Source organism: Dipodomys ordii, unplaced genomic scaffold (genome assembly GCF_000151885.1).
Source record: "Dipodomys ordii isolate 6190 unplaced genomic scaffold, Dord_2.0 Scaffold39, whole genome shotgun sequence".
Lineage (NCBI taxonomy): Eukaryota > Metazoa > Chordata > Mammalia > Rodentia > Heteromyidae > Dipodomys > Dipodomys ordii.
Genome location: NW_012267255.1, coordinates 9,097,478 through 9,109,914, shown reverse-complemented (window position 1 = coordinate 9,109,914; position 12,437 = coordinate 9,097,478). Strand labels below are relative to the sequence as shown.

The following is a 12,437-nucleotide window of genomic DNA, read 5'->3' as shown; positions in this document are numbered from 1 at the left end:
CTGGAGCACCGCGCCTGGCGCCTGGACGACCGGACCGAGCGCCTCGCCGCCGCCGCCCGAGACAAGGAGGCCAAGGTGGGAGCCCACCCCTCCACGAGCCCTTCCACCGGCTGCTCGGAGGAGCGGCGGGTGGGGTGCGCCTGGGTTTGGCGGCTTCCACGCCCCACTCAGCTGCAATCGCTTGCGAGCTGGAGGGGAAACTGAGGAACCGGGAAAGGGAGGAGGAGGGGGATAGGGAGGAAAGGCTGGAGAGGGGGAAGGGAGGGGAAGGGAGGGAGGAAGGAAGGAAGGAAAGAAAGAAGGGAAGGAGGGAGCTAGAAGGACAAAGGGAGAGAGGGTCACCGGTTCCAGGTGAGGGTTCGTGAAAGTTCTCTCCGGAACTAGGGACCCTGCACCCAGGGTTTTAGCCAAATACGAATTTCCAGCCAAGTCACAATGGTAAGAAAACCATGGAGTAAGCAAGCAAGCAGAACGGAAGTGTGGGTGCTCAAAGAGAGACACCCCGAGCTGGGCCCCCAAGGCTCACGCCTGTAATCCTAGCTACTCAGGAGGCTGAGATCTGAGGATCATGGTTCAAAGCCAGCCCAGGCAGGAAAGTCTGTGAGACTATCTCTATGAACCACCAGAAAACCAGAAGTGGTGTTGTGGCCCAAAGTGGTGGAGCGCTAGCCTTGAGCTGAAGGACAGCATGCCTTATGACCAACCAAAAAAAAAGGGGGGGGGAGGGCAGGCACCCCGAGCTGTTTGACATCAGGGGTGTATTTAACAAATGGAAAGGTTTGAGTTAAAATTGTTCTAGGATAAGTGTTTTTTTTTTTTTTTGTCCTCAAACTTGACACATTGAATCACTCTTGGTGTTCCACTTGGGCTCAGGACTGGTGCTGCTCATTGAACTTTTCTTTTCTGCTAGTCCTGGGGCTTGAACTCAGGGCCTGGGTACTGTCCCTCAGCTTCTTTTGCTCAAGGCTAGCACTCTACCACTTGAGCCACAGCTCTACTTGCAGCCTTTTCTGTGTATGTAGTACTGAGGAATCGAACCCAGGCCTTCATGCATGCTAGACAAGCACTCTACCACTAAGCCACATTCCCAGCCCTCTCATTGAAGTTTGATCATTATGTTTGGGCATCCCTCCAAAGAAAGCAGGACTAGCGCTATGGTTCAAGCAGTAGTACATCAACTTATCAGTGAGTCAACTTCCACACCCCAGTTCCAATCCCATTCTATTAACAACAGAAAACATTAGTATCCAAATCTTTTCTGTTGTTTTTCCTTTACTTTGGTCTGTCTTTCCAATGGAAATCACTCACAGAGCCCATTCTAAAAGAGAGGGTAGAAGAGAACTATAACTGTGTCTACTTAACCTCATCAGACCATGAGCCATCTCAGAAGGTCAGCTGAACCATAGCAACGCATGACACCAGTAAGCTGGGCGCTGGTGGCTCACACCAGTAATCCTAGCTACTCAGGAGGCTGAGCTCTGAGGATCACGATTTAAAGCCAGCACATGCAGGAAAGTCCATGAGACTCTTATCTCCAATAAACCACCAGAAAACCAAAAGTGACACTGTGGCTCAAAGTGGTAGAGCACTAGCCTTGAGCAGAAAAGCTCAGAGACAGCTCACAGGCCCTGAGTTCAAGCTCCATGACTAAAAAGAAAGAAAGAAAAGAAAAAGACACCATTAGGCCTCTTGCCAGGCTGAAATGGTATGAGCCCTGGTGCTCCATTGGTAGGAGCCTGAGGGAGGTGAGAGCCTGCTCACCTCTCGTTCCTTCCTCTCTCCCTCCTTTCCCTCTTCTCTCCTTCCCTCTTTCTGAGGATAGATTAGAGAAAATGAGGCATGGTAAACACCAGCCAGGAATTCAGAAACCTATGCTGTATTTAATGAGTCGTTCTATGGGAAACACAGAAGTGCTATCTTCTTTGCTTTAACCCTTACACTCCTTCATTAACTGCAGTATTAGTGAAAGGAAAAAAAAAAAAAAAAGCATCTACATCTGATCTTGCCTGCTGGACCAAAAGAGTATGCTCTGAAAACTGAGCAACAGCAACATAAATAAAGACATGTATCAAGCCCAGTGCGTTGGCTCACACTTGTAATCCTAGCTACTCAAGAAGCTACAATCTGAGGATCACAGTTTTCTGTTGTTAATAGAATGGGATTGGAACTGGGGTGTGGAAGTTGACTCACCGATAAGTTGATGAACTACTGCTTGAACCATAGCGCTAGTCCTGCTTTCTACTGGTTATTTGGATGTTTTTGTTCTGACTAGCTTTGAATCTCCAGACCCCAGCTTCCTGAGTAGCTAGGGTTTCAGGTATGAGTCCCATCACTCAGTTAACCACTGCTTTCTAGAATTCTCACTTGATAGTGACTTGACTGGACATGCTTCTATGAGAAATATATATATATATATATATATATATATGTTTTTTTTTGGTGCAGTCTTGGGGCTTGAACTTGGGGTTTAGATACTGTCCCTAAGCTTTTTTACTCAAGGCTAATGCTCTACCATTTGAACTACAGCTCCACTTCTGGCTTTTTGGTGGCTAATTGGAGCTAAGAGTGTCACAGACTTTCTTGCTTGGGCTGGCTTTGAGCCTTGATCTTCATATCTCAGCCTCCTGAGTAGCTAGAATTACAGGCATGAGCCACTAATGCCTGGCAGATTCTTTTCTTTACTTTTATTAGCTTATATTAGCTATACAGAGGGGGATTTCATTGTTACATTTTGACACACATTTACAATATGTTCCACCAATCTCTTCTCTATCACTGTTCCTTCTTTTCTTCTCTATTTTTTTTTTGTATTTGTTTTTTTTTTTTTTTTTTTTGGGTCCGGTTGTGGAGCCTGAACTCTGGGCCTGGGCACTGTCCCTCAGCTCTTCAGCTCAAGGCTAGTGCTCTACCACTTGAGCCACAGTGCCACTTCCGGCTTTTTTCTATTTGCTTATGTGGTGCTGAGGAATCAAACCCAGGGCCTCAGGCATGCAAGGCAAGCGCTCTGTCACTGAACCACCTTCCCAGCCCCTGTTTTTGTTTTCTGTTGTTTTGAACTCAGTGCCTTGGGGCTGTCCCTTAGCTCTTTCACTCAAGGTTGGCACTCTACTACATGAGCCACAGCTCCATATCTGGCCTTTTGGTGCCTACTGGAGATATCAGTCTTTCAGATTTGTCTGCCTTGGCTGGCTTCAAACAGGATCCTCTGTTCTCAGGCTTGTGAAAACTAAAGGCATGAACCAAGGCGACATCTCAGTTTTCAAATATTGTTACAAAATATTTCTTTAGGAAGAAATAGGTAAGATAATAGCACTTTTCAGATTTATAAGAACAAGGTTATGTTTCTGATAGGACCTTCAGAAATAAAGATAGTTACAGCTGTGTATGAAAGTAGCCTCATGGGCTGGGAAGGTGGCTCAGTGGTAGAGCGCTTGCCTTGCATGCATGAGGCCCTGGGTTCGATTCCTCAGCACCACATAAGCAGAAAAAAAAACCGGAAGTGGCGCTGTGGCTCAAGTGGTAGAGCGCTAGCCTTGAGCTGAAGGGCTGAGGGACAGCGCCCAGGCCCAGAGTTCAGGTCCCATCGGACCAAAAAAAAAAAGAAAATAGCCTCAGTATCACAAAAGAAAATCTAGCATTTCCGTCATCTCTATTTTCTAGAATAGCAACATTTCTTTATTGCCACGTTATTCTAGCATGAGCTACTGAGTGCTCTGACGTCTTCAGGGACTTGTTTGCACAGTGAGCCATGTACCCCAAAAACAAAGTCGTATCGCCCCTAAGCACCATCATTTTTTGTTGTTTTGTAAATGAGTTATAACCAGTGTCGGTCCTCATTGAATCTTGCTGTGTTCAGCTATGGTGTAAACTTGCACTGTCACAGTATCTGTCCGTATTAACAATACATTTGCTTAGCCTGTCATTCCCCTTTCTTTTTACAGTCTAAGAAACAAAAATGTAAAGAGAAGCAAATAAACAAGGAATCTTTTCTAGATTAAAAAAAAAAAAAGCCAGGCACCAATGGCACATGCCTGTAATCCTAGCTACTCAGGAGGCTGAGATCTGCGGATTGAGGTTCAAAGCTAGCTAGGGCTGAAAAGTCGCTGAGAGACTCTTATTTCCAATTAACTACTCAAAAACAGGAAGTGCTGCTGTGGCTCAAAGTGATAGAACGCTAGTCTTGGGCAAAAGAACTCAGAGACAGTGCCCAGGCCCCGAGCTCAAGGCCCACAGCTGACCAAAAACAACAACAAATGAGCCAGGCACTGGTGGCTCATGCCTATAATCCTAGCTCTTCAGGAGGCTGAGATGTGACCATCAAGGTTCAAAGCCAGGCAGGGCTGATAAATCCAAAAGACTCTTATCTCCAATTAACCAGCAATTGCCCCTTATCTCCATCACTGTCAGCAGCCAGAAGGGTGGTTAGGATGCAGTACTGAATTCATAGTATGCACTGTGAAGTCAAAGACAACTTGGTTCAAATGATGATTTTCCTTCTTCTAAGTTGTATGCTTTAGACAAATTAATAAACTCAGGCTCCCGACTTACAAACTATGGCTAATAGTTCCTTTAGTATTGTTCTCAGAAAAACGCTGGTTTACACCAGATGTGTGCAAAAATACCTGGCTGGGAATGTGGCTTAGTGGTAAAATGCTTGTCTAGCATGTATGAAGCCCTGGGTTCCATTCCTCAGTACCATATAAGCAGAAAAAGCCAGAAGTGGCGCTGTGCCTCTAGTGGTAGAGTTCTAGCCTTGAGCAAAAGCTCAGGGACAGGGCTGGGAAGGTGGCTCAGTGGTAGAGCGCTTGCCTTGTATGCATGAGGCCCTGGGTTTGATTCCTCAGCACCACATAAGCAAAAAGAAAAAAGCTGGAAGTGGGACTGTGGCTCAAGCGGTAGAGTGCTAGCCTTGAGCTGAAGAGCTGAGGGACAGCGCCCAGGCCCAGAGTTCAGGCCCCATGACCAGACCCCCCCCCCCAAAAAAAAAAAGAAGCTCAGGGACAGTGCCCAGACCCTGAGTTCAGGCTCTAGGACTGGCAAACAAACAAACAAAAACCCTACCTGGCTAATATCGCATTAAATACCCAATAAAAGGAAGCTGACTTTGCCCATGAGTGGTATTGGTGGCAGGGAAGAATGGATTTCACTGATCTCGTGTTTCTTTTTTGGCCTCAGATCAAGGAATTGTTGAAGAAGCTGGAGCAGCTTTCCGAGGAGGTCCTAGCAGTCCGGGGAGAAAATGCTCGCCTTACCCTTCAGCTGCAGGTATGATGTGACCTAGGGTATGGAGGGTGGGAAATGGACATGGGTAGAGAGGAGGGTAGACGTGATGAATAAGTGGGAGACATTCTGTGAGGAACAAGAGGCCTAACCAGTGAGGCCTAGCCAGTGATCGACCATGGGAGACTGATTAATAAAGTCACCACTTCAACTTCTTGCTTCTAGCTGGGTGCTCACAGCTCATGCTTGCAAGCTAGCTACTCAGGAGTTTGCAGTTCCAAGCCAGCCTGGGCAAGAAAGTCCATGATACTTTTTTTTTTTTGGTTGGTTATGGAGCTTGAACTCTGGGCCTGGTCCCTGTCCCTCAGCTCTTCAGCTCAAGGCGAGTGCTCTACCACTTGAGCTACAGCGCCACTTCCGGTTTTCTGGTGGTTAATTGGAGATAGGAGTCTCACAGTCTTTCCTGCCCGGGCTGGCTTTGAACCGCGATCCTCAGATCTCAGCCTCCTGAGTAGCTAGGATTACAGGTATTGAGCCACCAGTGCCCAGCCCCATGATACTCTTATCTCCAAGAAGTAGAGGTTGCTCAAGTGGTAGATTGCCAGCCTTTAGCAGAAAAAGCTAAGGGACAAATGCCACAGGTCCTGAGTTCAAGCCTCAGCACTGGCACAAACAAGACAAAACACATACATTCCTGATCTTTATGCTTGGTGAGTATGGGGAGGGTAAGCATACACCTTTATGTAACTTTCATATTCTCCCTCTCTCTCTTTCTCTGTCAGGATTCCCAGAAAAACCACGAGGAGATCATCTCCACTTACAGGAATCACCTGCTGAATGCGGCCCAGGTCAGCACAATCCTGTCCAGATTTGGGGGACATAGAGATTCAGAGAGGAAAGGGTATTATCTCTTCTTTTCTTTCTTTTTTTTACCAGTCTGGGGCTTGAACTCAGAGCTTGGGCACTGTCCCTAAGATTTTTTTTGTTCAAAGCTAGCACCTTACCATGTGAGCCACAGCACTACTTCCAGCTTTTTCTATGTGGGACTGAGGAATCGAACCCAGGGCTTCATGCATGCTAGCCAAGCACTCAACCAATAAGCCATATTCCCAGCCCCTTTTTTTCTTTTCTCTTTTCTTCTATGCCAGTCTTGGGCTTGAACTCAGAGCCTGGGTGCTGTCTCTGCGCTTTTTTGCTCCAGGATAGCACCCTATCATTTGAACCACAGCTGCACTTCCAGCTTTTTGCCTTTTCTTTTCTTTTTTTTTTTTGCCTTTTCTTTTTTATCCATGCCGGTCAGTTCCAGGTCTCTGGATGTCATTGGTAGATGCAGAGAGGTTGGGCATGAGTGTGAAAGTAGAGAGAGATGTTTGTGCCTCCTTTTCAATTCTCTGGCCCATCATAACGGCTCTTTCTGTCCCTTCAACTTTCTTAGTTTCTTCCTGAGCCAGTGGTAGCCCCAAAGGGCTAAGAGTTGGAAGAAAAGATGGGTGGCTTGGGTCTTTAAGGGCAAAGAGTAGAACAGCAGCTGTGTTCCATTTGTGGCCCTTGCAATCTTTTTTTTTTTTAATTTTTTTATTGTAAAGATACTATACAGAGGGTTACAGTTACATGAGTGAGGTAATGAGTACACTTCCTCTTGAACATTGTTACCCCCTCCATTGTTTTCCCGCCCTTGCAATCTTGAAAAGTAAGCACTGTAGCCAGATGCAGGCAGCTCACTCCAGCTACTCCAGACTGAGATCCAAGGATCAAGATTTAAAGCCAAGCTTGGAGCTGGTGGCTCACGCCTGTAATCTAGCTACTCACGAGGCTGAGATCTGAGGATCAAGGTACAAATCCAGCTTCAGCAGGAAAGACTGTGAGACTATTATCTCCAATTAGCTAGCAAAAAAACTGAAAGTGGAAGTGTGTCTCAAGTGACAGAGCAACAGCCTTAAGTGAAGAAGCCAATCATGAGTGTGAGGTCGGGGCTGGGAAGGGGCTCAGTGGTAGAGCGCTTGCCTTGCAGGCACAAGGCCCTGGGTTCCATTCCTTAGCACCACACAAGCAGAAAAAGCCAGAAGTGGCACTGTGGCTCAAGTGGTGGAGTGCTAGCCTTGAGGTGAAGAGCTCAGGGACAGTGCTCAGGCCAGAGTTCAGGCCCCATGACCACAACAACAACAACAAAAAAGTGTGAGGTCCTGAATTCAAATCCCAGTATTAGTGTGCATGTGTGTGCATGCGCACACGCGCACACACACAGAAAGACAGAGTGAAGATAGGAAAACAACCAAGAAAAAATTAAATAGTAATAAGTGAGAGCTTGGGAAATAGCTTAGTGGTTGAGGACTTGCACCTAGTGTATGTGAAGTCCTGGGTTCTATCCTCACCACACCAATAAATCAAACAAAATTTGCTAAAGTGATAAGTGAGAATAAGTAATGAATAGTGTTTTATGTCACAGAATCTGTCTCCTCCCCCCCTGCCCCCGTGTGTGTGTGTGTGTGTGTGTGTGTGTGTGTGTGTGTATACACAACAGTACTGGGGCTTGAAATCAGAGCATGGGCACTGCACTGTCTCTTAATGTTTTGCTCAAGTCTGGCACTCTACCACTTGAGGCACACCTCCCCTTCTGGTTTTTTGCTGGTTAATTGAAGATAAGAATCTCACAGACATTCCTGCAGAAGCTGATTTTCAACCATGATCCTCAGATCTCAGCCTCTTGAGTAGCTAGGACTACAGGCGTGAGCCACACCGATGCTGCTCTCATTTTATATTCTTCATCTTCTTCTGTCTTTTCTGTTGCCTCTAGGGCTACATGGAACAGAATGTGTACAATATCCTACTTCGGATCCTCAGTGTGCAGGAGCAGTGATGGCCTCCTGGGCCCTTCGGACGATGTGGCAGTTCTGCGCTGTGAGTTGTAATGAAGGAGGGAGCTTGGGGGGAAGGCTTGGGAAAAGACGCTTGTAGAAAGGTATGGAGTGCCCTTTTTAGCCAGGCACAAGTGGCTCACACTTGTAAATCTAACTGCTTAGAAGAATGAGATCTGAAGATCATGGTTCAAAGCCAGTCTGGGCAGGAAAGTCCATGAAGACTCTTATCTTCAATTAGCCACCAAATAAGCCAGAAGCGGAACTGTGGCTCAAGTGGTAGAGCACCAACCATGAGGAGAAAAAAAATAAGGGACAGAGCCCAGGCCCTGAGTTCAAGCCCTGGGACTGGTGCGTGTGTGCGCGCACGCACGTGCACACACACACACACTACTTCTAATGGTGGGTGACACTGGAGTCGTGGCTTTGAGCATCTGAGGTGAGGTCAGTTGGGGAGTATGGGAAAATCACTGAGTTGAGTCGAATCCATAAACAGGTAAGTCTGTGGGTGATGATGATGTGTGTGTGCACTAGGGCTTGAACACAGGGTCTTGTGCTCTTGCTTAGTTTTTTCTGCTCAAGACTGCCTCTCTACCACTTGAGGCATACTTCCACTTCTGGCTTTTTGCTGGTTAACTGGAGATGAGTCTTCTGGAGTCTGGATAAGTTGTTTTCTTGGCAGCCTGGCTCAGAGTGCCTTGCATCATGAATGACGACTTACAGAATGGTCTTCCCCCTAGACCCTTTGCATCTGGTTCTCTTCCTCAGTCTAGAAAGATGAGGGTCCTTGCTGGTGTGTTGACATAGGCGAGAAGACAGTGGAAATGAAGGTTTGTGCATTTCACTGTCAACTTCTTTCTTTCAGGCAATCAGAGCGCCCCTGGCTGACACACGCTCCTCAAGCTGTGGCGAGTGGGGATTGTGGACATTTGGTGGGGGCTGGGGGTGGTGGTTTCACTTGATCCATGGACCCCAGACCTGATGGTCTGGATTCTACATCCATACGGATGGAACCAGAGGTGTGGATGAAAAGCAGTTCTGTGGGAATAAAGCAGATGCCTGCGTGTCACTGTGTGTTCTGTCTAAAGTGTGGGGGTGGGGAGGAAGTCTGGTTCATATGCTTTTCCTTTCTAAAAATGGAGCTCAAGCCTGTAATCTTAGCTACTCAAGAAGCAGAGATCTGAGGATCCTGGTTCGAAACTGTCCCAGACAGAAAAGTCTATGAAACTCTTATTGCCAATTAACCAGCAAAATGCTGCAAATGAAAGTGTGGTTCAAGTGATAGAATATATATATATATATATATATATATATATATATACACACACACACACACACACACACATATATATACACACATATATACATAATATATACATACATATATATACACACAACAAGAATTTTAAAAGTTTATTTTAGACCATTTTTAGGTTGATAGCAAAGCTGAGCAGAGAATCTGCTTTCCCTATCTCAATTTTGAAATTTCTCTATACTGAGATTTCCAGTGTATTCCATCCCCATATATACACATACTCCTTATCCATGACCCTCACTGGAATAGTCCATATGATATAATTGATGGATTTAAGAACATGACCATCACCCAGAGCATATAGTTTACATTAGGACTCACGTTTTATATGTGTGTTGGTTCTGGGGCTTGACCTCAGGGCCTGGGCTCTGTCCCTAAGCTTTTTGCTCAAGGCTGGTGCTTTACTACTTGAGACACAGCTCAAGTTCTGGCCTTTTGATGGCAAGTAAAAGAGCCTCTTGAACTCAAGTCTCGGCCTCTTGAGTTGCCAGGATTACAGGCATGTGCTACAGGTGCTTGGCTCAATCCCTTTAATTACCACTTATCGGTACCCAATTCCTTCTTCCTCCTGAATCCATGCTTTTTGTATATTAATTTTTTTTCTGGTGCCCATTTGGGCCAGTTCAGGCCCTGAACATTATCCCTGAGCTTTTATACACAAGATTGGTGCTCTACCACTTGAGCCACATCTTTACTTCTGGCTTTTTGGTGGTTCATTAGAGGTAAGAGTCTCATGGACTTTCCTGCCCTGGCTGGCTTTGAACAAAGATCCTGTGATCTTAGCTTCTAAAGCAGTTAGGACTACAGGCACGAACCACCTGTGCCCAGCTAGACTGCAGTTTAGTTGGACACCTTAGGTGATAGTCCTGTGGAATTAAGGACCTAGGATGGCTGCCTTACATGGGCTTTTTCTTAAAGGGAAATTTCTTCCAGATAGTCAGGGTCTTATGTGCAGAGAAGTCTGAAAAGTCTGGTTCTTGAGAATAGGAGGAAGAAGCCATACCTTGTCCTGGCTTTCTTTTAGGAACTAAAAGACCGCATCTCTCAGTCACTGCCCCTGTCTCCACCCCTTCCTGCCCCTCCTTCAGAAAGCCAGCTAGGTGAAGTTCTTCCAAAATCAGGGTTTCTGGTGGCTGTCACTCAAAACCCCATTCCTTCTTTCAACCCGCCCTCTGCTGGGTTACATTGAGTCAGGCTGACCAGCTTTGTCGGGGAAGCTGACAGGGCTGAGAAGACTGAGGAGAGGCTGAGATGGAAGACGGGCTAACCAGGCCTCCAGAGTTTGGCTGAAGGCAGAAAAGACTAACTGAGAGGTGTAAATCAGATCCTAAAGAAAGTATCAACCAGCTTGGGTGTTGTGTGGCTGGGCACAGGATTGCTTTAAGGCTGAGAAAATGGAGAGAAAAGGGATTGATGGAGAAGGGGAGAAGTCATTTCTATGAAGGGGAGCAGAACCTATCTTTTCCTTCCTGCTCTCTATTTTATTTTGTGCTGTTACTGGGGCTTGAACTCAGGGTTCAAGTCCTGAGCATTGTTCCTTAGCTTGTTTGTTTTAAGGCTTGTGCTCTACCACTTGAGCCACGACTCCACCTGGTTTTTGTGGCTAATTGGACATGCATCTCTCAGAATTTCCTGCCTGGGCTGGCTTTGAACCACAATCCTCAGATCTCAGCCTTCTGAGCAGCAAGGGTTACAAGCTTGAGCCACCTGCACCCAGCTCTTTCTGTTCTCTTTGTTAGCAAAAAATGTCAAAGGACTGTTATGCTTCTCATTATATCTGGGGTGGGAAGAAAGAGGAAACTGCAGCAAGAAGGGTCCAGAGAGGGGGAGATCATTTTCCTAAACACACGTGTGAGTCAGAATACAGCTTTAGGGATGGAAGCCAGCACTTCTGCTCACTCTGGAGCGGGTGGAAACTGAGCTCAGGATGGCTGGACTGTGGGAGAAGCTAGTGATATTAACATAGTCCCAGTGTGTGGCTTCCTGAAATAATCTCTAACCCACATCCCCAACTCCAATCCCTGAAATTGCCCTTAATTCAATAAATCTTTTCCCTAAGTAATCGTGATCTCTCTTATTTTTTTTTGGGGGGGAGGGTGCTGTCTGTTCAGAACTTGGGCAGGCATTTACCATCCTTAGGTCCCTCCTCATTTTCCTTCTGGCTTCAGATTGCTGGAGCATTTGGGTAGGAGTGGGCAGTTTTATGGCATGGTGATGGTGTTCAGACTTGTGTGTGTGTCTGCCAGTCCCGGGGCTCAAACTCAGGGTCTGTGGTCAAGGCTAGAACTCTACCACTTGAGCCACGGCTCTCCTTCTGGCTTTTTTTGGTAGTTAATTAAAGAGTCTCATAGACTTCTAGGCTGTTTTCAAACCACAGCCCTCAGATCTCAGGCTCCTGAGTAGCTAGGATTACAGGTGTGAGCCACTGGCATCGGGCTCACTGTGTGTGTATGCATGTGCCAGCATTAGGGCTTGAACTCGGGATAGAGGATGCTCCATCCTAGCTTTTTCCACTCCAGGCTGGCGCTCTAGTACTTGAGCCACACAGCTCCACTTCTGTCTTTTTGCTGGCTAATTGGACATGAGTCTCAAACTTTTCGGCCAGCGCTGGCTTCAAACCTCAATCCTCAAATCCCAGCCTCCAGAGGAGCGACGAAGATAGGCATGCGCCCCTGTTTCAACTACGCTTTGAGCCATGACCACCGAGACCCCAGTCGGCGGTAACATCACAAGGACTGAGTAAGTGCCGAAGGCCCCCCACCCCACCCCCCAGGCAGGCGCAGGCTTACTCACCCCTGCTCGAGCGCAGCTTCGCCGACGTGGGCTCTGGAGGGTCAGAAAACCCCTCCCTTTTCACTTCCATCTGGACCCCAAGTGTGTGGTGCCTGGGGACCGAACGTGCGTCGGGATGAGGTCCGCACCCCGGGGCTGGGCCTCGGCGCGAGGCGCCCGGCCGGTCGGGCCGGACCCCAAACCCGCCCTCCGCCGCTCGGCTCGCCGGAGGAGTTGATTTCTCCCGCCAGGCCGGGAGTCCCTCCCCGTCCCCC

The 12,437-nt window shown here is 47.2% G+C and overlaps 1 protein-coding gene across 1 annotated transcript in view; it reads left to right on the top strand.

The window, feature by feature from the left end:
* Positions 1 to 9,110, top strand: part of Ankrd35 (ankyrin repeat domain 35) — a 28,495-nt gene extending 19,385 nt beyond the window's left edge. Inside the window, exons 9-13 of the mRNA XM_013018223.1 lie at positions 7 to 75; positions 5,176 to 5,265; positions 6,003 to 6,068; positions 8,015 to 8,118; positions 8,941 to 9,110. Coding sequence (XP_012873677.1) covers positions 7 to 75; positions 5,176 to 5,265; positions 6,003 to 6,068; positions 8,015 to 8,077 — 288 coding nt within the window. The 3' untranslated portion in view covers positions 8,078 to 8,118; positions 8,941 to 9,110. The remainder of the gene's footprint in view (positions 1 to 6; positions 76 to 5,175; positions 5,266 to 6,002; positions 6,069 to 8,014; positions 8,119 to 8,940) is intronic.
* Positions 9,111 to 12,437: the final 3,327 nt, after the last annotated feature.